The sequence below is a fragment of the Equus caballus genome, chromosome 16, assembly GCF_041296265.1.
Source record: "Equus caballus isolate H_3958 breed thoroughbred chromosome 16, TB-T2T, whole genome shotgun sequence".
Lineage (NCBI taxonomy): Eukaryota > Metazoa > Chordata > Mammalia > Perissodactyla > Equidae > Equus > Equus caballus.
Window position 1 is genome coordinate 48,081,493 of NC_091699.1, and position 24,249 is coordinate 48,105,741.

The 24,249-nt window shown below is 56.3% G+C and overlaps 2 protein-coding genes across 15 annotated transcripts; one reads left to right on the top strand and one right to left on the bottom strand.

Moving 5' to 3' along the window:
- Positions 1 to 223: 223 nt before the first annotated feature.
- On the bottom strand, positions 224 to 10,952 carry HEMK1 (HemK methyltransferase family member 1). Of its 8 annotated transcripts, none has more exons than XM_001493448.5 (11): positions 10,570 to 10,952; positions 9,174 to 9,551; positions 8,791 to 8,882; positions 8,374 to 8,467; positions 3,781 to 3,915; positions 3,386 to 3,450; positions 3,084 to 3,133; positions 2,045 to 2,153; positions 1,073 to 1,168; positions 788 to 901; positions 224 to 632 (listed from the first exon to the last, which is right to left on the bottom strand). In XM_001493448.5, exons 2-11 carry the CDS (start codon positions 9,396 to 9,398, stop codon positions 539 to 541), a joined length of 1,074 nt encoding a protein of 357 aa, XP_001493498.3. In that variant the 5' UTR covers positions 9,399 to 9,551; positions 10,570 to 10,952; the 3' UTR covers positions 224 to 538. The 8 variants fall into 8 exon arrangements, with proteins under 8 accessions (XP_001493498.3, XP_005600674.3, XP_005600675.3 ...); XM_005600617.4 differs by having other exon boundaries at positions 10,384 to 10,834; XM_005600618.4 differs by having other exon boundaries at positions 9,682 to 10,834.
- A 13-nt stretch (positions 10,953 to 10,965) lies between these two features.
- Positions 10,966 to 20,979, top strand: C16H3orf18 (chromosome 16 C3orf18 homolog). 7 transcript variants are annotated; one of them, XM_023620366.2, is made up of 6 exons: positions 10,966 to 12,437; positions 14,059 to 14,446; positions 14,929 to 15,015; positions 17,425 to 17,450; positions 17,979 to 18,126; positions 19,392 to 20,979. In XM_023620366.2, the coding sequence occupies exons 2-6, from the start codon at positions 14,213 to 14,215 to the stop codon at positions 19,470 to 19,472; spliced, it is 576 nt and encodes a 191-aa protein (XP_023476134.1). In that variant the 5' UTR covers positions 10,966 to 12,437; positions 14,059 to 14,212; the 3' UTR covers positions 19,473 to 20,979. The 7 variants fall into 7 exon arrangements, with proteins under 7 accessions (XP_023476134.1, XP_070094928.1, XP_070094925.1 ...); XM_023620370.2 differs by having other exon boundaries at positions 12,152 to 12,437; positions 14,194 to 14,446; XM_023620369.2 differs by having other exon boundaries at positions 12,190 to 12,437; positions 14,183 to 14,446.
- Positions 20,980 to 24,249: the final 3,270 nt, after the last annotated feature.

Below are 24,249 nucleotides of genomic sequence, written 5' to 3' on the forward strand. Positions count from 1 at the left end.
GGGCAGTGGGGGGCTAAGTCAACCCTTAAAGTGAGATGTTTAGTGCCAGTCCCCAGCATCCAAGGCCAAAAGGAGCACCCACATGCTTTCCTCCACACTGCTCTCGCACATCTCCACCAGGTGGGAGACTGACCACCAGAAGGAAGCCCTTACCCCCAGCACTGCCTGGGGGAAAGGGGTCAGGGGACCCACAAATCATGGTAACAAAACACTAGGTCACTACTTGTCGGTCTCTCCACACTTTATTGACCATATCTCCCAACATGCCCAGAGCATTTCCACCCACAGAAATAGCTGGCAACCTGCCCTTGGCCATCATGTGATGTGATGGGGCCAGACTGGGAATCTGGGTGTGCTCAGCTTCTGAGCAGAACTATGGATGCCCTTGCTCTTCGCCACCCCAGGAAGGCAGACTACTCCTAAGTCTCCTAGAAACATAGAGCATGTGGAATCGCAGAGCCATGGGAAATGCCACAAGCATCTGGGGTTCTGGAAGGTGCCATCCACTTCCTTCCAAGTAGCATTCCAGGAGGAAGTGTCAGCCAGGCACTCTGGGAGGCTGGGGCCCTGGCCAGGCATCTGTGGGGCAGCCATGCTGTGGCCCAGACCTCTGGATATGCAGGAACCGGGGCCTAAGGAGACAAGGACAAGGGGCTAGTTACTGCCTGGGCAGTGGGGAATGAGCAGAAAGTGGAAATAGTACACTCTCTCCACAGCCGGAGCTGTGGATGATCTGAGTGGAAGGACCAACATACCTTTCGGGGCTTGGGGGTGGACAGGGCCTTACCTCCCACAGAAGTCCCTGCGCACAGCCACAAGATCAAGAGATAGGTCAGGCCGGCTTTGAAGCCAGCTGCCGATGAGCTCTGGGTGTCTTGGGTCCACTTCTAAGAAGATGCTTCTACATTAGGGAGAAATGGGTCAGCTCCACGAGGCAGTGCTGGGACCTGCATTTCTGGGCTGCCCAGGCTGGGAGGGGTAGGGACAGAATGACTGCCAGGGTAGGCCCAGTACACAGTGGGAAGGGAAGAGGCTGCTGGGGACAGACCAAAGAGACCTGCTCCATCCATACCCAGAGTCCTTCAGGAGCCAAGATGCCAGTGCCAGGATGTGGGTAATGACATCCATGCCCTCCTCTCCACCATCCAGGGCTGCTGGGTCTTCATAGCTGAAAGGGAAAACAAGTGGGAGGTGAGAGCCTGGATAGGGTACGTCTGAAAGGCTGGGAAAGCTAAGCAGGGCCCTCCCCAAAGAGAGTCCCATGGAACTTACACTCTGGCCTGAGAGGAAAGTCTGAGGACTCAGAGGAGGGGGCCCTCTAATGATGGCAGTTCTTATTCCCCAACCTCCTATAGGCAGCACCTTACCAGGAAGTGCTGGGCATGCTCAGTGACTCTCACTGACTGACAGCCCCCAGGACATGAGGGTCTCCCCACAACTAGGCTGTTCCTGTTCATGGTCTGGGAAAAACAATGTGTGTATGCTGGAACTGGCCCTGACATGCGTGAGAGTCCAGAAAGGGGGAGCCAGTACCTTGACCCACATTACCGCTGCCTCGTCCAGGGGCTCCTGGGCTACCCCTGGTTCTTAGCCCGTGTTTGGGAACAGGATGGCTCAGTGCAAAGCCTGGAGCACTTAGGCCCAGCTTTCCTGCTAAGCCCCCACACAACCGTCGACAAGGCACCTTCCCTCTCTGGGCCTCAGTCTTCTGTAAAATGATGCACCCATTTGAGCACCTTCTATGTATGCTGCACTGCATCTGATATTTCAGTCATCACTGAGTCTTCCCTATGGCCCTGCAAATCTCTATCACTCCCCTTTCAGAGGTAGGAAATGAGGCTCAGAGAGGTCCAGTGGTCTTGTATAGGAAGGCAGAAGCTGAACCCAAGGAGGTCTGTGAGCTCCAGAGTGAGCCTCTCTCAATACCACTGGCCCTTTCAGCACCCCCACCCTCCCTGTCCCTCTTGATGGTGTGTCCTCCAGGGCCGACCCATTCCATTAGGCCTTCTCAGGCCTGGTCTCCCTGTCCCATGCCACTCTGCACCTGCGGATCTCAGGGGCCAGCTGCTCCATGTCCTGGTGGAAGACGTAGGGAGGGTTGCTGACAACGAGGTCCATGGGGCCCCAGGGCACAAAGTGTGCCCAGCTCCCCTCTGTGGGCAAAGGGAACACAGCAGAGAATGAGAGGTAAAGGGTGGTAGCTCCACCTGCCACCATGTCCCTTGGGTAGTCCCTCTCCCCATGTTACACTGTGGGTCTGTCTCTGGACCTGAGGAGCCAGACTTACAGACTAGTGCTCAAGGTCCCCAGCCAGCAGCCTGGCTGGGAATGTGTATGCTTTGACACCCCAGCCCTTCACCTCGAATGTCTTTGCCCTCTCTTCTTCCTGTCAAAAACCTCCTCAATCAGCAAGACTCAGCTCAAGTGTCACCTTTAGGAAGCCCTCTTGATTGCCTGGGCAAATCAAGAGCCTCTGTCCTCTGCAGCCCCACTGGGCATGCCACACTCTGCCTCACAGCCAGCATGGATTGAGTGTATGCAGGGCAGGCCCAGCCTCACTCAGTCGATTTCTGGTGGCTCTGTTTACTGGTCCCACCCTTTGCCAAGTGCTATACCAGGTATTATCACACTCCATGGAAGGGACACATGAGGCTCAAGGATCCTGCAGGTACATGATGGAGCCAGAACCCCAAGGACACTCTTTAAAGGCCATGGCCAAGCTGTCATGCCTGGGTCAGGTGAGGGCAGGGATGGCAATCAAGTACTTTGGTCCTAAAGGCTTTCTCTTGAGCTTCAGCTTATCTCTTAACACCATCAAGCCCTAGTTAAACTCATTAGTTATGGGGCATTTAGAAGATAAGAAAGACCCTGTGGCTGGTCCCCTTATGGGTCAGGTCAGCCCAGGAGGCAAAAGGGACTTGCCTGTCCTCAGCAAGGATTGGCCTGAGATACCCCTTGCGTGTGCATGTGTGTGTGAATGCATGTTGGGGAAGCCCTCCCGCCATCTCTGCAGAGTGCCTCATCCACCCAGCAGCACCTATACCCAGGATCCCCACCACAGGGAAGTTGGGTGGGGAAGGTACCTAAGGTCACATCGAGGAGCATGATCCGAATCCTGTCTTGCAGCTGAAGCCTGGAGAGATGGGAAGGTGAGGGTGAGCATGGAGGGCAGACTCCTACCCCTGGCTACAAGGACTGGGAGAATAAACCCTTCTTGGACCAGCAAGATACCTGGTACTCACCGTCCATTTGTAACCCTGTGGAACCCATGTCAGGCTACACCCATAGAGTGGAAATTGGTGGGTTTGATACCTGAATAGGGTTGATCAGGCCCAAAAGTCCGACTCCCCCTACCCTGACCCTCTGGTCCCCCCAGCCCACCTACCTCTGAGCGTTCTCATGGGTCAGGCAGATGGCAGCTTCTCCCTTATCCACAGCAATGACTCGGCTCTGCCCCAAGAACAAACCAAGGGTACGTGGGATGCAAGGTGATGGGAGAAGCCAGGCCTAGGGACCAGAGTGCTCCTCCAACCCCTACTGGAAAAGGAGGGAAATACCCAACAGCTTTTCCCACTCTGTGGCCAGGGCCTGGCCAGACAGAAGTGGATGGGAGTTAGAGGCTATGATCATGGTGCCTAGGGACAGCCTGGTCCCCCTATTTCTAGTCACTTCCCCTCAAGTGCTTCTAGCAGAGACGGGTGGGGAAGGGATCAGCAGGAAGGACAGTAAGTGCCAGTCAGTCTACCCAGGGTGGGGTGGAGGGATACAGAGGGGGCTCACCTGAGGGAGCTGGCTCAGCAGGCTGAGAGAGATGGCTCCTGATCCGCAGCCCACTTCCAGGATGAGGGGCCCACCTTGGGCTCCCACCACGTGGGACCTCTGGGTCACCTCCTCTAGTACCCATTCAACCAGCTCCTGGGTGGCAAAGGGGTCTGGATCAGAGTTAGTGCTGACCTGGCCCCTGGAAGTCTTGGCACAGAGGCTAAAGCATAGATAGCCTTTGTGTCAATGTAGGAGTGGGGGTAACCAAAGCCAGTCTGAACTACATGTCAGCTGAGGCCACGGGCAGGTCACTCTGCCTCTCCATGCCTCCGTTTCCCCATGTGTAAACATGAACACAGTTGAGGATAACCCACCTCACTGGCAGGTGAGGGGGATTAATCAGAACTGCATTTGTGAAGCACTGATCCCATGCCGGGTACATGGTGAGTGTTCAATAAACCCCAGCTAAGCCCTTTACAGATATCCTCCTGTTTTATGCTCACAACAATGCTAAGAACCATACCTGATGGTTCCTGGCCACTCCCTCTGTGCCTGGCCCTGCTTCCAGAGCTTCCCCTGTACGAATCTGTTGGATCCTCACAACCAGCCCCTGAGGAAACTGAGGCCTAGGGGTCAAGGTGCCACCTGAAGCCTGGCCTGCAGCTCATGGTGGCCCAGAATCAGGGGCCAGTGTGTCCCCAGCTTCTTCACAGAGAGAGCGTAGGAGGCCCCCAGAGAGGATCCTAGGCCAAATGGACAGGGAATCCCCATGACTGGGGGAAAGGGAGAAAACAGTCCTGCCTGAGCCCCGGGTCTAAAGGGGGCTATGGCACACACAGGGCATGGGGTAAGGTGCATGGCGTGATGGGAGGTGCCTGACTGCACCACACCTGCCTTGGCAGCAGGGGAACAATTTCAGACAGTCACTTTGTAACCAACATGGTTTCAAGTCTCACCTGCTCATCTGCCACCTCCACAGACTGCATGGGAGTCAATATAGGGTAAAGGTGAAGGCGGAGGGTTGCTGCTGCCCAAAGGCCAAAATGTTTTTTTTTCTTTTTTTGAGGAAGATTAGCCCTGAGCTAACATCTGCTGCCAATCCTCTTCTTTTTGCTGAGGAAGACTGGCCCTGAGCTAACATCTGTGCCCATCTTCCTCTACTTTATATGTGGGATGCCCACCACAGCATGGCTTGCCAAGCAGTGCCATGTCCGTACCTGGGATCTGAACTAGTGAACCCTGGGCCACCAAAGCAGAACGCGCACACTTAACGGCTGTGCCACCAGGCCGGCCCTGGCCAAAATGTTTCTAACCAGTAGTGAGTAGGGGCCCAAGTAGCCAGATATGGAGCAGGGAAAGAGCAGTGTAGTCCCTTCTCAAAGGCATCCCTTTGGATGAGGGCAGGAGAGGCTCCCCAAGAGGCTCAAGACACCTGGGGTGCCAGGAAGGGCTGGCTCAGGGAACTGGTGGAGGGGTCAGCAGGTGGGTGCTTCCCTCATCTGAAAAGAGGTCCACTTCCTCCAGAAGGCTTCCTCAACCTCCCACCAGGCTCTCTCTACCATGGCTTTCCTCACTGGGAGCCTAAGGTCTAGGATGGGGTTTGCCTCTCCTACCAGGCTGAAGACTCTATGATGGCAAGACAAGGGATCTAACCTACCGCAGTGTCTCCCACAGCCAGGGCTTGGCCCACAGAGGGGCCTCTTGGCTACTTCTCAAGTGCTGAGCAAGCTCTCCATGGCTGTGGGAAGCTACTCTCTGAGTCTCAGACCTCCAGGTTCCCCCAAGCCCCAAATATCAATAGTCAGGCCCCAATGGAGCAGAAGGCTCCAGATCACTCAGATCCACTTTTCACATAAGCTCCTCAGTGCTGAGTCCCAAAAAGCATTTCATCCTTATGGGCTCCCCAAATCCCAGGGTACCAAATCCAAGACAGGTAGAACTTAGCCATTGGGTCCAACCGTTCCTGTCCCAAGCCCCTTCCTCACCAGACAAACTATTGCCTATGGGTGAGGGAGCCTGGCTTCAACTAGAGAGGGCTTCCCCTCACTCGCTCCCAGGCACTACTGGAGACTGTTGGGGTGCTGGCAGCAAGCTGGGCCCACAGCACTGGGACTGGCACAGAGTAAGCAATCTAAGGCTGTGGCCAAGAGCCTGTGGTTTCAGTGATGAGGCCATGTACTAAGCAGCCGGCAGGATTAGCTCAGACTTGTCAGCAGTGTGAGCTTCTCTTGGTTTCCGGGCCACAGACAGACCTACTCCGGCTGGAGAATGACCCTTCAGCCAGCCATGTTGGCCAGCCACCTCACAGAGACACCCCCAACCTCAGAGACACGCCAAATAAGTGAATGGCCATCCTGGGCAGGGTGTGAAGGTAAGAGACTGGGCAGGGTATGAAGGGAGAAGCCTCTCCCCTATGCTTCAGACCATGGGAGGATCATCTTGGTTGTGAGACCACCTGGAGGATAGGGAGGAAGACCATCCCCAAGAAGTCTAGAAACTCTCTCTTCCTTACCCAGTGAAGGACCTTCCTCAGCCTAAAGCTAGAGGCTCCTTAAGGGAGGCTGAAAGCCAAGCTTGTCACAGATCCAGGGCACCTTTTCCAGGTGAACAAGGGAAGAATCCAAGAACATAGTGGGGTGGGGGCAGATGGGTATGTGGGAAGGAGGCAGGGAGCAGGCAGTTGTCAGCTCTGCCTGGAGCCAATGCCTCAACAAGACTCCACAACCCCCTCAAGAGGTTGGCCTAAGGCCTCAGCAGGACCTGGGTGCCATGAGCACCCTCCATGATGATTATATCCCTGGTAGGACAGGCCCAGGAAGATGGCATTGCCTCCCTCAATCCAATCACATACAAGGCACTGAGTCTCCCACACCCCACAGTGCCTCACCTCACCAGCCTGCGTGGGAATGGCTCACACTCCCAGCCTTGGGTTTCCCACTGTATACACTGCCAGGCAGGGGACTGAGCCACCTTCCCACCCCCAGGGAAAACCCAACTCGTCAGGCCACATGCCACCTACAACTTTGCATTTCAGACTTCTGCACCTATCATCAGAAACCGCCCTTCAATGGATAGAGAGAATGCAGGCACTGTGATCCCTCCCCTGCACCCATTCTCCCCACTCCTGCCACAGGCCACGTCCTCTCAAGTTCTTGGTAAGACACCCCCAATGCGGCTTCACATTGGGGCGAACCTGGCAAGTTCTGAGAAATGTCTGTACAGTGATGTAAGGACCCGGCTTCCCAACCGCAGCCTCCCTCCTCCCCACTCCCTGCCCCTTGCAGCAGAGCTACTTTCTTGGTCCAGACCTACCCAGGAAAGGTGCGGGGGGGCCCACATGGGAGCTGGAAGTCCACACTCAACACTGGAACATATGGCTGGTGCCAGGTCAGCTCTGAGAGGACTTAAAGGTCATCATGGTAGCTTCCCTCCCATGCCCTGCCCCTTGGCAGCCTTAAGGGATAGTGAATGACCTCCTGGCTAGAGGTCGCGTGCTTGGGGGAGCCCACAGGATGGCCGCTCAAAAGTCTGTAAGTGGCAGGCCACATCCTTCTCTGAGTCTCTGCAACCTATTCCAGCTCATCCAATGCCAGATGGGGCAGCCCCATGTAAAGCATGGGGCCTTGACCTGGGAGTCAGGATGTCCAAGTGCTGTCCCCATGCTCCCCGCTCAGCAGCCTTGTGACTTCAGCAAGGTCTCAGGCTTCCTACTGACACTGGGCAGTGAGGTGAGGACCTGGCGGCCTCCCAACTGCAAGATGTGGGGGTGAGTGGGGTCTGAGGGTTTCTTGGCTGGAAAGTGAAGAAGGCCTCTGTGTCCCTGTCTGGGGCAGATGGATGAAACCTGATCCTTCCCAGGAATGTCTGTGTGACTAGGTGCCTTTCTAGAAACACTCCTTCTCAGAACCAGACTTGCCCACCAGCCCCCACCCAGTCCCATCCACCTGCTCTGCTCTCTCTGGCTCCCAGCTCTGCCACCTACCAGGTCAGGCAGAAGCCCAAGAAGGGCCATAGAAAGCATCTCTCCCAGGATCATGGTGCCTCACCAAGGGACAATATTCTGGGGCTACACACTCCCCAGTCCTAGTAATTTGAGGGACACAATTGATTACTGACCAGACAGTGGATTTAAAAGGACCACCAAGTCACAGATTCCCTGGTGTGAAGGCCCAACCCTCTCATCATCTGGGACCAGAGAGGGCAGTGACCTGCCCAAGGTTGCAAAGCTGTACTAGGCTTCCAGATGTCCAACTGGAGGACTCTCAACTTTGTTCAGGCCTCCTGAGGAGGAGAAGGGCATTTGTTTCCCGTGGGTTAGGCAGGCCATGGGCCCACAGGACAGCTCCTAAGGAAATGACAGGAACAAGCTAAGCACCTGGTGGGCAGCACTAGTTGGGGCACCCTGATGCACTGCCAGCCCTGGGGGCTTGGGATGTGAGAACAGTCAAGAAGGCCAGCAGGAGACCTGTCTTCTTAGCCCAACATACCTAGCCAGTCAGGAGACACCACTATGGAAGGGCACTGCCTCTAAAAACAGCAGTCATGGGGCCCCACCGCCCCCTGGAGGAAGTCTGGGGCAAAACAGGTGTCCTAGCCGGGTGGCACACCTACCTCTGTTTCTGGCCGAGGGATGAACACTGGGGGCGCCATCTTCAGACTGAGGCCCTGAAAGTCCCACTCACCAAGGATGTACTGCACAGGCATCCTACAGAGGGGGCAGCAGGGTGATCATCAGTGCCAGAGCCTAGACCAACAGGACCATCCCTGGATCGAGGGATACCACTTGTGGACAAAAGTGTCAGGTAGAGTCATGTCTCCTGTGGCCTCGGACTCCTAGACAAGGTCTTCCCTCCTCCCTTCCTTCTTCCTATTTACTATCCTGACTCCCCTCTCTTCACTCTGTCGTCTCAACACCTCCCTGGTCCTTGGACACTTTCCTCCTCCCTGACCATGAACTTGGTGGGGCTGGGGGAAGCTGGACCCCTGCTCCCCACACAGAGCCTTCAGGTCTGGCCCATGAATGCTCACCTTTGCAATCGGCAGCTACTCAGCTCCTCGATGCACTGTAGCTGCCAAGGGGTCAGGGGCTGGGTCCAAAGTGCTGGCCTCAGGCTCTGAAACTGTCCCACAGAGAATGTGAGTGGCTGGTTCCCCGGACCCAGGTTTCTTATGTGGATAATGCCTGTGGGCCCAACACTGGCCACTTCTAGTCATCCTTGAATCCCTAATGCCTGGCACACACTGTAATAGTTTGTTGGGTGAATGAATAAGTATCTGCCTAAGACATTCCTTCAGAAAAGTCCCATGGCTTTCAACTCAGCACCCTCAGTGGGGTAGAAAAGCCTGAATGTCTCTTCCCCAAGGTCCTCTCTCCCCCTCCTTCCTACCCTCTTGACAACACTGCACTTAACTGTTTTGGCTCCAAGGACATGAGCCACGATGTACTCGCTGGATTCCCGGGCCTCAGGGATGCCCCTCTTCTCAAAGACTGCCGTCCAGTGGCTGACCAGCTCTGTGGCACTCAACCCAGCCAGAGGCAGATGGGGTTGCCATGAGCTGGAGGCCCAGCCCCGAGTACCTCCCCTCTTCCCCGAGCCAGAAAGGAGGGCCCACAGCATTCGGCCCCAAAGTTTCATGTCTCAGGGGAAGGCTCCTCTGAGCACTCCCAGGTCCCCAAGTCTTCCTGGTGATGTCAGATGCTAGAATAGTCACTGGTCCCAGCTGGACCAGCAGAGGTCACAGATCCTGGCTCCTCAAAGTGGCTCTCGTCCTCAGATGTGGCTGCCACCCTGGAAGGGGGAAGGAGAACCAGGAAAGCAGCTGAGTCTTATGTGACCCATTCCCCTCGTATCTGCTGCCCGAGAGAGGGCATACTCTTGCTCTGTCACCTCCTTGACTCCATTTTAGACCCTCACCCACCTATCTGATTCTTCTTCTCTTGGCCAGTGGTGTTTTCTTCACATTTTTGGCTGAAGCAGTCCCTGCTAATAAATGGGCTGGTGGTGGGTCAACACCGAGGCTTAGGGGTTGGACAGATGTGTGTGATCTTTGGAAAGTCACTATTTCTGAGTTTCAGTTTCCTTATCCATAAAAATGAGGAAAATAACATCAATTCCACAGCAAACAGTGCATTAGTCAACGAATGTCAAGGGCCTGGGAGCCAGGTGAACACTCAGGAGGGACTCAGTGTTATATGCTCTTAAGTAGTAATTCAAGTGGGAGGAGATCACCTTTGCTTGGGAGTTTCGCTTTTGACATTTTGCATGCCCTGTCACTGATTTGTATGCTGAAACACCACCTCCCCAATTTAACCCATAATCTGAAATGTTAGCATAAATTGCCAGCTAAAAAATTTACAAAATCTGTTCATTTTATATTTAAGTTATAACAAGCAAGTTTAACTGAAGGTTTAGAATCAGTGGTCCCCTTTCTTTTCACACTGACCAAGGTCCAAACTAGCATTTATTGAGGATCTGCTAGGGGCCACATTTTCAGAGACAATAAAAGAGGGAAAGGAGGCTCCCAGATGGGAGGCGACTTGTCCAAAGTGATCCAGGTAGGTAATGTGCCAGGCAAGACCGAAACCCAGGTCCTCTGGACTTCAGAGGCGGTTCTGTTCACCTGAGCGCTGCCCCAGGAGGAGGTGAAGCCTGAAGTCAAGGGCCCAGCTTCCTTCTCAGTCCCGAATGGCTTCGTTAATGACCCAGGCGAGGTCGCCTCTCTCCAAGCCTGTCTCCCCACCTGTCCATCGGGGGATAGGGCGTCTCGAGGGTGTTGCAGTCCAAGCGTCCCCGTTCCAAGCCCCACCTGTAGCGCATAGTCGCCTGAGGGTTCCTCCACGCGTCCGCGGACGTGGAGAACCGGCCCGGAGCTCCGGGACGGGCGTGGGTCCGCGGCGAGCTCCCTCCGAAGCCCTGCTTCCGGGGTCGGCGCAGCTGAGAAAGGGCTCGGGCAGACCCCGTGGCCCAGCTCCAGGGTTCCTAGGGCCACTGGGTTCCACTTGGGAGGCCTCGGCGGGCAGTAGTGGAGGCTGTGAACGCCACGCCCACCACGCCCTTAGGAACAGTGGACCGGAACGTGCATGGACGCGTGTATGGTTGCTCCCTCAGGACCCGGACCAGCGAGTCTTCCTGAAGGTCTTGGCAGGGATAAGGCTTCCAGCCTGCAGTGACTGCTCCGAGCTGGCGTCTGGGTACCCAGCCGAGGCGGTGTGTAACCAACCCGAACCGAGACCTGTCATCAGCCGGCCCTGGGTTCCACTGTTGAGGCGAGACGCCCAGGGGCGTGACCTAACAGAACCTGCGAGCTGGTAGAGCTGCACGTGGGCGGGTCCCAGTGTTGGGGGTGGGTACCAATTTGGGGGCGGGACCCAGTATCCAAGACCTGGCTGAGGGAGAGTCCCGAGCTGCGCTGAGTGCGGGCGGGGACAGGTGGCGACTGGACCTCAGCGTCGCTCTTGACTCTAGCTTGCCTTTTAGGATTTGGAGCAGGGAGCTCGAAACCGGACGTAGGAAACTAGGGTTTGAATGCTGACTTTGTTGACAACTCGTCGCGAGGCTTTGTCCAGGTGCCTGGCCCTCGATGGGCCTCAGTTGCTCCTTCTATAAAATTCATGGCAGAATCCCTCAAAGTGTGGCCTGCCAACGCCCCCTGCCCCCAGAATCTATTGTTAACTAGATCACTGATAACTAAACTACTATTAAACATGCAGTTTCCCGGACTCCATTCCAGACCTGAGGCCCTGCGGGGATCTGTGTTTCTAACAACGTTCTCCAGTAATCCCCATGAACTCCTTTGAAAACCTGAGGATTAGATGGTATCTGAAGGCCCCTCCCCTCAGACGATCTCGCCCTGGATCGAGGCTGTGAGGCGTATATGTAGACTTGCCTGAGTTGGGGTGCCCAATAATACGACTCCAATAATAATACCATCCCGCTCCCAACTTCTCTGAAGATGCCCCATTTCTAGTCCGGGGTGGGTATCATTATCACGAGCCCATCTGAGCAGGGAACCGAAACCCAGGGAGAGAACGCATCTTGCTCTAGATCACAAAGCCAGTAGAAGGTAGAGCCAGAGTTCAAAGCAGGCCTGAGGACTCCCAGTCCAGTGCTCTCCCCAAGCCTCGCGCGTCCGCCTGCATTATGGGAGGGCGAGTGTCCTGGCGGAGGTGGAGCCCCTGCCGGCCGGGGGCCCGAGTTCTGCCCAGGAAGGGGCTGGCCACCCACGGTCCACTGCCCTACTCCGGCACAGGACCCGGGGAGTGAGGGGTGGTCGCCGAGAACTGCGACCTGGCTCCCGGCTCCTGCTGGGGACGGGACCAGATCCGAGCGACAGGCGAGCGGGCCAATGCCGGGCGGGTTCTGGGCCTGACAACCAATCGGAGGCCGGGGCCAAGGAGCGCGCAGCGAGGAGGGGCGCTGGAACGTCGCGGACCCGCCGTGGGTCCCTGCCCTGCCTGCCCCGGCCCAAGGTGGCACAGCAGGTGCTCGCAGCTGCGGGCGGTGGGCCGTAGCGAGGCCCAGCCCGCGGATTGGAGCAGACAGAGAGGGCGGTCCTCTGGTTGGACCCGCCACCCCTCATCCTGGGGCCTGGGGGTTACCCCTCGCCCCGGCCTCCTGCCGGTCACCACCACCCCTAGCCTCTCCGGCTGAGCTCCGCGCCCCAGAGAGGATTAAGTAAGTGCTGAGGTCGCCGCTTCTGTGCAAGAATGGAGAAATCACAGTCGCGGAACCGGGATGGGGATTGGGGCAGGGAGGACTGAGAAACCCGGTGGAGAACGGAATGCGGGTTCTCAGAGGTCGTTCCGACCCCTTTCACCCTGGCTTCCTTCTCTTGCTGTTTGAATCCTGAGACAGTCCCGGACAGTGATGAGCAGGGCCTTTTCTCTCCTCTGGATGGAGGAGTAAACTGAGCCCCAGAGCAAGAGTTAAGGGGCTGCCCCAAGGTCACGCCTGGGGTCAGTGGCAGAGCCAAGAAAGAATCTGGGACTCCTGGTGTTCCCAGACTAGCTGGAGGGAGAGGGCAGAGAGGGATGAGCCTCTCCCATCCCATGTCCCTCTGTCACGCTTGCCCCTTCCTAAGGGGCCGTCATGGGTGTGTGCACACCTCACACATACCCATGCACCTGCACAGGGAGGGACCCCACATATACCCACGAGCTAGCACAAGGAGGTATGTGTGCAGCATGAGCTGTGTATCCCTCCTCTCCCTAGGCTTGCCATTCTGCAGCTTGGCTGGGGCCCCTTCCCATCCTGCCTTACCCGGGCCCTCTGGCCTGGGAAGACCTAAGCCACATCCTGGGCTGGATATATCTCCCATATTCTGCTCCTGAGGGAGGAGGGAAGGGGAGGAGAAGCATGTCAGAGTTCCATCCCTGATGGCGTTCCATCCCTGCCTCAGAAGATATGCTTCTCTTGCTTTTCTCCTTGTCCCTGGCAGCCCCTAGCTCTCCTATAGGGGGTCCAATGACCCCAAGAGCCTGCAGAGAAGCCTTGCCAGAGGAACTCACTTTAACCTCCCTCTCCTTCCTGTCTTCTGGTCTCTCCGCACCTGTCCCCACCCCCACTCCAAGCACAGCCTGGACCACACAGCGGGCTGGGTCCAGGGGCTTGGTGGCTCCCCCTTTCCTAACTGGGTTGGACAAGAGGGAAGATCTGACATTTATTGGGTGCTTACTGTGGGCAGAGGCTATGCTGAGCTACGTCTTTTCTGGGGACTGGTTCATCCTGACATTTCAGTGACGCTATGACCCTGTGAGGGAGGCATTCTTAATATCCCCACCTTGGACTCAGGAGAACTGAGACATAGAGTTGGAGACACTTGCCTAGGGTCATCCAGTTAAGTGGCTGAGCTGGAATTCAAAGATAGGCCTGTCTGCCCCTTGGGCCAGTGTTTCCCTCCAGAAAAGGAAAAAGCTGCAGTATTTTTTTCCCCCGGGCAGGAGGTGAGGGCTATGGGGGGCAGGGAGTGAAGAGGGGAGGAGCGTGGGGAGTAGGGGGTGGAGGTGGGGTATTACACAGGGAAGAAACTTTTTCTTTCTAACCTCCCCACTGCCTTTCATATCTTCCAAGTCTGTTCACTATGATCATCCTACCCACAAAGAGGGAGCAGGGCTTCATTTTTGTGTTCCTAAATCCACATGGGAACCATGGATATGTAAAGCACATGTCTTGATGTTCCCTGAACTTGCCCTTGCCCTCGAACTTTTATTTCCCCAGTGCCTTCAGAACTTAGGGAGACTTCATCTCGCAACCAAGTCCCATCCTCAGGCTCATGTTTTTATTCTTTCCTTTCTAGCACCCACGGAGGCAGGGAGTTCCCTTTATCCAAGGAGGTGGCTGCCAGCATGGGTGGTGGGGGCCACAGGCTGGAACACTCCTGATGTCAGAAGTGACTGGGCAGGCTGACTGACCACAAGCAGTCTCTCAGCAGGGGCCGTCTCAGAGGCAGCATGAACTCCAGGATTCCGTCTGCTAGGGGCTGGTTCAGCAGCCGCCCACCCACCTTGGAGCCTGCCCTGGAGCCTGCCACAGATGGGCCAGCCTCTGAGACCACCACCCTCAGCCCAGAAGCCACCAGCTTTAATGACACCAGAATCCCTAATGTGGCTGGTGGCTCGGCCGGCGTGGGCACAATGCTTCTGTCCTTTGGGATCATCACAGTGATTGGCCTGGCTGTGGCCATGGTGAGAGCTGGGGCAGGCTGGGGCTGGCCCACATGGCCCTCAGTTGGAGGAAGGTAGTCAGTGTTTAGAAATTAGAGATTCTAATCAGAAGACAATTGTCTGTTAATGATAGTGCAATCTTCCCCTCCCCCAGGGATTTGTGCATTGGGGCCCAGAGACCAAAGAGGCTGCCTCTGACTGGAAGAACCAGAGAAGGTGCTGAGGAATACATGGCATTTTGAGCTGGGCCATGAAGGTCACAGAGGAGTTGGGGAGGAGGGTGTTCCAGGTGGGGGGTTCTGATGGGCAGAAGTTTAGAGCAGATAGGAGGTTCTGTGAGCAGCAGGCAGACAGTGAGGTGAGTGAGTGTGGGATGCAATAAGAGTAGAGGCCAGAAGGTGATTGGGATAGATCGTGGGCTGCAGAGTCTGGGTGGGATGCTCCGGACATGGCAGGCTGCTGGCAGTGTTCATTCCTTTATTTACTTGGCAATTATTTACTAGGCACCTGCCCTGGATCAAGCCTTTGGGACCACAGGAACTAGGGAGAGAAGCTCCTGCCCTGTGGTTCTCTCAGGGAGTGGGAGACAGGTAAAACCAAGGGTGCCCAGAGAAGCCCATGAAGACTGGGTTGGGGAATTGGGCAGGGGGCCTTTCTAGGCTCGGCAGTCAGGGACAACTGAGGAGGCAACATTAGAGCTGAGACCTCAAGGTGCAGGCCTGGCTTCAGTGTCATGAGAAGGGGCAGAGTTGGGCAGATATCAGGATGGAGGTGAGCTGGGGTGAGAGCTGCACCATCCCGATGGTGGATATGATGCTTCCAGATCTGGTGTCTGCCCCTGAAGATACAGGCTTTCCCCCTAAGATGATACTTGGACACTCAAAATGTCACTGAGGGATCACTGGAGATCATGCAGGCTGAGACCAGGAAGGGTAGGGGTGCATCTGAGGTCCCCCAGTGGGCCTGGCAATGGTGGCATCCTGCCTACTGCCCCTCACAGGCTCTGATGGCTGGCCTTAGGCTCAAAAGCATGTTGCTCTGACAAATAGGGGTATGGATGTTCCCTCCATGGCCTGGCTGGAGTTGTTGTTAAACCGAGGTCGCCATATGGGCCCTGCAGTTTCCAGATTGCTGCCAGGGAACAACTGCTGGCCAGCAGACAGGGCCAAGATGCAACACGCAGAGTGAGGCTGGGGCCTCAGCAGTCTCCTGGGTAGGGGGTGAGGCAGAACGCCAGTGTTTCCCCTGCAGCAGTTAAGCAGACCAAGACATCCTAAACTCAGGTGCAAAGCAGGGCCTAGAATCTGCCCTTGTAACTCTTGGTGAAAGATTTTGTCCCAGGAACTTGAGGGACTGCCTTACTCTTTGTTCTAGAGGAAGATTTGAAGGGCCAGGGTGGACGGCCTTGTCAAAAGAAGAGAGGCAGGGAGTTAAAGAGGCAAAGGCAGTGGAGGGCAGGAAACAGCTCCTGGGTACCAGGGGACAGGTCCAGAGATGTTTTCTGAGTGCTGCTTCCTCTCACCTCATGCCAACCATGAGCCAGGTCATGCTGGGTACAAGGAGGAAAAATCAATACCAAGCTGTGTGCCTCACACAGGAGGAGCATGGAGGGCTTCCTGGAGGAGATGGGGCTGCAGCTGAATGGTGAGGGGTAGGGAAGATTTGAAAAGGAAGGTATGTGTGTGGGGGAGGTGTAAATAGTTGGGGCAGAGGGGGGCAGCAGAGGCAAGGCGTAGAGATTGGATAAAGGTTCTGGCCTCTCTTGAAGATCCTTCTGTACCACCGGGCCAAGGGCAGGGAGGAGGGTTTGGGGCAGGGCTGAGAGGCGAGGGAGTACAGGGTGCTGGGCTGGAGCCACTGGTTCAGAGTGGGTAGGGGCCAGGCAAGAAACCTGAAGCTCCTGTTGTATCATCCCACACAAAGAAGAGCAAGGGGCACTGCCCACATGTGACCCCTTGGAGGGGATTGGGGAGCAAGGGGTACCTCAGTTTCTTTCCAGGGCTTTGGGGTCCCTCAGAAGTGAGCAACAGAAGGAGCTCTGAGTCAGGCTGGAAACCAAACCAAATTCAAGCTGTGAGTGGGCCTGAAAGGGTGTGGGAACCACAGAAGGTTTGGGACAGACTCTAGGGATGTGGCTTTCCCCCAGACAAAAGTGGTCATGCTCCTGGTAGTCAGAAACCTCCAGTTTAAGGAAGAGCGAGATGGTGGCAGAGGTCCCTAGAGTCCCTGCCAGGTGGTCACCTGAGTCTCACCCTCTTCCTCCCTCCCCTCAGTGCTTTGTAGCCAGATTTCCTGCTCCAGCCCAGAGCTCCTGGGCTTTGGATGTATCTCAGACTGCCTAGGCCTTTATCTTCAAGTCGGTACAATGGGGGTTAGGATCCAGGGGCCTTCCTAGGTTCCTCCAGCTTCAAGGTTCTGGAGTTAGGTCTGGGCTGATGCCCAGGGCCTCAGGCCCTCCTCTCCAGCCCCTGTCCACTGAGGGCCATCAGCCTCCCATGGAAGCCCTAGGAACCCAACCCAGAGCCTTGCATAGTCACTGCCCTGCAGAGTCTGGCCACTGCCTGTCCCTGTTCTTTTTGCCAATACATGACTTTGGGCCTGGAGAGAGTTGAGAGGAGGGGGTGTGCCGAAGACTTCCCCTCTCCCTTCAGTCCTGAGGAGCCCCAGGTAGGTGCTGAGTTCCTGGGGCTACAAGCAGTATTGGCAGAGATGGGGCCCACCAGCCCCCCGGCAAGGCCTGACTGTGTGGTTTTCCTATGCTGAGCTCCTCGAGGGCAGGCCTGCTCCCCACCTCTGAGTCTAGGCACTGTCAGTATCTAATAAACATCAAAGGGAGGCACAAATGAAGGATGTATGTGTTTCTGGGGTGAGGTTCCTGAGGACTTGGGGAGCCACAGTTCTCCTGTTTATTAGCCTCAGAAAGTCCCCTGTTCTGGGGGACTGCTGGGTTAAACAGAGCCTCCTTTCCTGGCCATTTGATGCTGCTCATTCTCTTGCAGGTTTTGTACATCAGGAAGAAGAAGAGGTAACTCCCCAGCTGCCACTCCAAACTCCAGCCCATGGACAGTCCCAGGGATGCTGGTGGGAAAGGACAGTCCCCCACCATCAGGGCCCCCTCCCTGGTCAGGGCCTCTTCTGCCCACTCTGGGTTGGGGATGACCACTTTCCCTTGGGGAGGGCTGAGCCACACTTGCCCCATTGCCCTGAGCTAACTGCCACCAACTTCCCTCCCCCAACCCAGGCCTCTTGGGGGCTGTGGATCACACAAGACCCTAGTCTAGGCAGTCCCCGTGCACCCTACGGACAACAGCTCTGTGGCTCATGGGCCCTTCTGGTCCCAGGAGTGCATAACTATCCCTCGCAGGCCACTCATCTGAGAGGTCAAGCTGGTACTATGGGTATGAAAATGTCTTTTATTTAATCCCAAGGGAAATCTTAGGACCCTAAACATGTTTGTGTGCTGTGGCTCAGCTGGTCAGCAGGCAGGGCCTGGAGGGCTGGTGGGAGGGGAAGGGGCTTCCCTGTCCCCAGCAGCCTCTGCCCCTACCCCCAGGCTTGAGAAGCTACGCCACCAGCTCATGCCCATGTACAACTTTGACCCCACGGAGGAACAAGATGAACTGGAGCAGGAGCTGCTGGAATACGGGCGGGACGCTGCCTCTGTGCAGGCTGCTGCCTCCGCGCAGGCCACACAGGGCAAGGTGGGCATGAGCAGGCTCCCCACCCAGCCTGCAGCCTGCTCAGGACTCTCCCACCCCCACCCTCCCTCCTTTCTCATACAGCTTTGCAGCAGCTGCCATGTGGTCAGGTGACAGCTGTCGGGTATATGGGTTTTGTCAGGTTTGTTTAGAAATTGGTAGAATTTCTCCATGGCCAGCCACGGACTCACTGCACAAGGCTAGGCTGGGGCAGCCCTGGGGTCCAGCCTGGCTGTGCCCAGATAGCCTGGTGATCTTGGAAACCCCATTGGCCTCTCTGAGCCTCAGTCTTCTCATCTACAAATGAAAATCCTAAATCTTGCCCTATGTGCCCCCATGTACTGGCTAGGAAAGCAGGAGAGGACTGATGGGAGAGATTGTTGGGGGCTGAGACCCTGGGTTCCTCTGCTGCCTGAGGGTCCCTGGTCCTGAATGGGTTGAGGTTGGGGTCAGACTCTGGGGCAGTGGTATCTCAGAGTAGACTGGTGGGCTCCTAGTAACTGACAGATCCCTGGCAGGTGGAGACCCCAGTCAGACTGGCCTCCTATGTCCAAAGGGTCAAGTACCTGTGTGGTCATCTTGCCAGAGCCACTGGGCTGCCTGGCCACCTGCCACCAGTCCCCAAAATCCTCAAGGGCCAGAGCATGAGGAGGCCTGGTGTTCCCAGACCCATAAAGCCCCTTTACATACCTCCTTGCCCTGACCCCACAGGTTGTTGCGGGGTCTGGCCCTTCCAGAGACAGATTTGGGAGACTGGATTCAGAAAGAGTCCAGGCTGGGAGTCTGGAGACCCCCAGTTTTGCCACCAAGTTCTGTGTAACTTGGATCAGGACGTGTTTCCCCCTTGGGATATTCGGGAAACTGGGCTGAGAACTTTGGTCCATCCAGCCCATGGGACTACTGACCATTTGACAGTAGTTTCCTATGTACCTCCCTTGTGCCAGCCCTGTGCTGGGGCTTGGGGGTGCAGAAGTGAGCCCCCTCTGCTGGAGAGAGTGGTGTATGCATAATTAATCTAGCCTCTGGGCCCACAGGGTAAGTACTGCAGCCACCTGAGGTGGCAGGGTAAGCCAGGGATGGCTGTGGGGGGAGGAACCTTGGGGCCAGGTCATATTTCTAGGCTGAGCTTGCAGGGAGGGCATTCCAGGCAGAAGGTGTAGCTTGTGCCAAGCACAAGCAGACACCAGGAAGCAAGGGAGGAGGTGACTGGGCCAGGGAGTGCATGGCCTTTGTCAAGGTCCCTGAAGCCCCTGACTGTCTCTCTGCAGACCACTCTCCCCTCTCAAGGCCCACTGCAGAGGCCCAGCCGGCTGGTGTTCACTGACGTAGCCAATGCCATCCATGCATGAGTGGCCTGGGAACAGGCCTGGACCTCTGATGAAGACACCTGCCACAGTGCCCACAGAGCTGCCCACTCCGTGATTGTTAAGACCTACTCTCAGGACCTGCAGTGCCAAGGCCCCAGCTGTTCCGAGGACCCACCTGCTGACTCTCCAGGCTATAAGAGAGGCCCTTGGCCAGGCTGGGCATGTGGCCAGTGATGATCCCTGATCTGAGGGCCCTGGCATGGAGGGCATCCCTTATGTCAGGGAGGTTGAGAGTCACTGCTGGCTTCTTTGTGTCCTGCCCAGACCCCTCACATCAGGGTCTGCTCCTCTAATGTAGAGGAAATGTGTGGAGAAATTTGGAATCTAGAGCCTCCTCTGGGATGGGGAGAGGCAACCACCCAGGTCTTGGGGACAGGGTGTGGTGGCACCCTGGGAGAGGCCCAGGGATGGAGCTAAAACTGCCCAGTGGGCAAGGATGCCAGGAGGAGGGCTGCTTGTACCCAAGATCCATCCATATTCCAGAGGGCCCATGAGGTCTCCCAGCCACCCCTCCCTGGCAGCCAGCTGTTAGCTGGACCCAAGCTAGGCTGGGAGCCGAGGGGGAAGAGGGGGAACTGGTGTGGAGGGATGCAGTGCCCAGACCTGCAGAAAGGCCTCATGCATGTGCATGAATGTGCCCACTTGCCCGTGTGGGCCTGTCCCAGCACAGTGGCCAGGATGGAGACCCTCTGCATTGGCTTTACCCTCCAAATCGACCCCCACCCCATGGTATGTGGAGGAGCATCAGGGTAGCCACCTTTTCTGCCTTTGATGTTCAGGGACGGAAAGGAGAAGGACGCAAAGGCAAGGCTTCTGCTGCCCACCACATCTCTTCTCTGGGCTCTGAAAGCCAGGGAACCTGCTTCTGAAAACGGTTCCCTGTCCTGGCGTATATTGGAGATCTGGGGTTGGGGGAGAAGCTATTGGTCTGAGGGCAGTAGTCACAGGCTGTGGGCCAGCAGAGGATGTTCTGACTACCTGAAACGGGGTGGGGATGACCCCTTGGGAAACAGCTAAAAAGTCTAGTCTGTTTTTTGATCACCCAGCCCACCCACCTGTTGTCTACCCACGCCACGCCCCTCAGGAATTCTACCAGTCTAGGGGATCTGGGAAAGGCATTGGGCCAAGCCAGACCCCAAAAGCTGGGCACTTTTTCTATGCTGGGCATGCATGCGCACATGAGCATGCACAGAAGCATGCCCCTATGCCCAGCCTCACCACCTTCTCGGTCCTCCGCTGGTTGGAGGGGACACGGGGGCGGCATGTACAAATCTTCTGTTGGGCAAATACCACGTGTCAGGATGTGAGGGCCTAGGAGGCCCACATGGGGAAGATTCTGGATTTATTCCCTCCTCTAGATGCTATAAATATGTTAGCACTTGAGCCAAGTGGAGGGCTGTGGGTAATTTAGAATGCACAGAAGCTGTAATTTAACTCACAGCATCTCCATGTGAAAGCATTAAAGATGTAATTAAGATGTTTACACGAAGAGAGTGTGAGCCTGTGACACTTGGGGTGTGAAACCCCAGGAGTAGCAGGATGGGTGAGGGGCTCTGGGGGGCAGGGGATAGTCACTTGGATCCCAGCTATGAGGTGGCAGCCCAGTTGGTTTCCCTTGATCTTTCTGATGAAATGCCTCTGGTCCTGAGTTCAAGGCTGCTCTGGAGCCTTGCATCTTAACTGTGGAATGGGGTCACAATGCCTGCCATCCCCTTGGGTGGTGAAACCAAGTGGACAGGACCTTGTGGGACCAGAGGAGGGAGAGAGCATGATCCCTAAGGGCCAGGGGGAGGTATGGCACCTCAGGACCCAAAGGAGCTGGGTCTGAAACAAAAGGGAACTAAATAATGTGGTCTTTCCCAGAACACAAGGACACACGGGATGGGTAGGGTGGGAAGCCATAAGGGTTATGTGTGTGGAACCCACCTGCAGGGTTCAGAAGGGTTTGGAGGAAAATGACACTAGGGTGACCAACTGTCCTGGTTTTCTCACAACTGCCCAATTTTAGAACTGAAAGTTCCACAAACCAGGACTCTAAGTGACATCCAGACCCTCCCCTAGAAAGCTGAGCCTTCAGGCAAGCATAAATGGAAACAAGGAGGGAGTGAGCCCCCCAGTTCCATGGTGGAGGGCTGGGCTGGAGGTGGGAGCTGTGGGACAGGGCCTTGGGTAAGGATGAGAGCCCCAAGCACCCCATGGGCCACCCACACGTGTGTGTCTAACCACACCCACGGTTAGATAGCCGGGCCTGTCAGCAACAATCCTGGTCTTGGGGAGGGGTCTCCTTCCCTTAACGGACTGGCGGAAGGGTTTCTGAGGGTATGGAGGGAGAGGAGAAAGGGAGCATGGGCTGTGTGCCCCCATGCTGTTGGATACCCCTTCAGCCCAAGAATGTGGAAGCTGCAGAAGACCCAATGTTTGAGGGGCCCTAAAAAACCAGGGCCTGCAGAGTAAGGTTGGCACCCAGGGACCAGGGCTGGGGCTGGGGGCTCCAGGAGGACCCCTGTCCCCATTCTCTCCCACTGCCTGCCCCATGTTCCTTTCCCTGAGGGTGGGCTTGGCTAGGTGATGGACAGCAGGCAGCTTTCTATGGTGATGGGGACCGCTTCTTCATCTCTTGTCGCCTCACAGTCACCTCCTCTTCCCTCCCACCCACCTTCTGTTTTCTAGCTCTCTTTCCCAGTCCTGGAGGAAACCCAAATTCCCCACAAGTTCCCAGGTCTTCCACAGAGTGTGGGATCAATAAATACTGGGGTAAAAGGTTCTGGTTGACACGTCCTCCTGTGACTGTGGACCTGGCAGGCTGACCAGGCCTCTCCTCACTGCCCTCAGCCAGGCAGAGGGAGAGCCACAGAGCTGCTGCCATTATGGCCCCTGAAATGACTGTTAGAGGGAGCCCTTGGGAAATGCCCCCTACCTGACACAGACACACAGGGATAAGGGAAACCCCTCCTTATGAATAGTGACCCAGGCTTCAGGGCAGAAGCTGCTGCGGTTTGCAGTGGGTGGTGTCAGGGTGGATGTGGATGGGCACCTTCAGAGGAGGCCATCCTCTAGTTTAATATGGTGAAGTGTCACCTTTGAGTCGAAGTGAATAGAATAATCCCGTTGCCTGGCTGCAGGCAGACACCAGGGACACCTTCAGAATGTAAAGGAAAGTCCTTGTGGGGGCGAGCCCAGAAACTCCAGTAAAGCAGTCTGACCTTGCTGTGGATTCCTTCCAGAAACATCACCGAGCCCCAACGTGGGCCCAGCACCACAGTCCTATCAGTGAACCAACCTAGTCTCTGCATCTCCATTTGAGATGGGAGAAGACAGATGTCAAATAGGAAAAAAGGTTGAGTGTGTGTACGTGTGTGTGTTATACACACACATACACACCATATGTCTATATCTTTATATCTATATCTATATGAAAAGGAAGGCAGGAACAGGGGCCGGGTGTGCCTGGGGGTGTTTGGGGGCTGGGGCAGACACCTCCTCCCTGTCTTGTCCAGTTGCACCCATAGCAGGCCTCAGTGTGGAGGGCCTTGGCTGAGGATGTCTGAGGGAACCCCAGGAGCTGCTGGTCCGGCATCCCCATCCCACCTGGCTTCTGAGGGCTCGGGATAGAGGGTAGCTGCAGGCAGGGGCATCTATGGCCATGCAGAGGACACTCTTGAAAGGCCAGAGATGCTGAGAAATGAACAAGAAGTGTGTGAGCATCAGGTGTATGGAGACCCCTCAGGTCGGGTGGAGCAGGGTGAGACGAGGATGCCATCCCACCTGGGCCCGGGTCTGCCTTTGGCACCTCTCTCACCCCCACCTCAGAGTCCCTTGGCAGGGGTCCCCGTCCCCCACCCCACATCCTGGGAGCTTCGGTTCTGCAAGTGGAAGATCAGGGCAGGTGTCTGTTCTCCCCAGGGGGCAGACCCCCCCTACACACCCAGACCTGCGAGAGCTAGAGGAAGGACAGCAAGTCTGCAGGAGGAGGAACAGGAAGCAGGGGTGGTCTCCTCCATCGCAGAGAAAACCCCAGGTCTAGAGCCCTCATCTCAGGAGGGGGTCTGTGTGGGGAGCAGAGGGGAGGTGGGGCTGAAATCTGTCTGGGAAGGGGGTTTTCTTTTCCCAGCCACTGTCCCGGGGAATGTGGTCTGTGTCAGAGATCTTCCATGCTGGGCAGGGGAGGAGGCCCTGCTTCTCAGATTTCCCTTCAGCTTTGAGGGGCTCCCTTCTCTCTCAGGGTTCAACTTGGAAGGTGACTCCCTGGGTGCCTGGTTGGATCCACGAATGTGGTAAGCTGAGGGTTCCTTTGTGGGTCGGGTGTCAGGGAAAGGAGGGAGGCCCAGAGCTTCTCTCAGCTCGGGACTCACACGCATTATCTCTGATGCCCTCAGTGGCTAGGGAAGGTGGGCTGTCTCACTCCCATTTCATAAGTGAGGACCTTGAGACTGAGAGCAAGGGGAAAGCAGCCCAGGACTCCATGTACAGCCGGTGAAGGGCACATCAGGGCCGGGCTTTGAACCTGGTACAACCTGGGCCCAGGTCTCACAGCTCATGTGGCCTGGGCAGGCCTTGACATGGAGTCTCTCAGGAAAGCAACACTGCCTGCACCCACCAGGGTGGCCCAAGTTGCTCCAAGACCCCACCTTCCTGGTCTCTGGCCTCCCTTTAGCCTGGCAGGAGGCTGGGCATGTCCCTAAGCTCCCTGCACCTAGGCATCTCAGGGAAAGGGCCACAGATTCAGCTCAGCTTTCCAAGGCCAGGGCTAGGACTGGGT

Coding starts and splice junctions, on each gene's coding strand:
- C16H3orf18 (XM_023620366.2), top strand. CDS start 14,213: ATGAACTCCAGGATTCCGTCTGCTAGGGGCTGGTTCAGCAGCCGCCCA. Junction 15,016..17,424: donor TCTCAGGGAGTGGGAGACAG/GTAAAACCAAGG, acceptor ATTCTCTTGCAG/GTTTTGTACATCAGGAAGAA. Junction 18,127..19,391: donor CGCAGGCCACACAGGGCAAG/GTGGGCATGAGC, acceptor GTCTCTCTGCAG/ACCACTCTCCCCTCTCAAGG.
- HEMK1 (XM_001493448.5), bottom strand. CDS start 9,398: ATGAAACTTTGGGGCCGAATGCTGTGGGCCCTCCTTTCTGGCTCGGGG. Junction 3,916..8,373: donor TCCCTCGGCCAGAAACAGAG/GTAGGTGTGCCA, acceptor TTTGCCACCCAG/GAGCTGGTTGAATGGGTACT. Junction 3,134..3,385: donor ACCCATGAGAACGCTCAGAG/GTAGGTGGGCTG, acceptor CCATCTCTCCAG/GCTTCAGCTGCAAGACAGGA.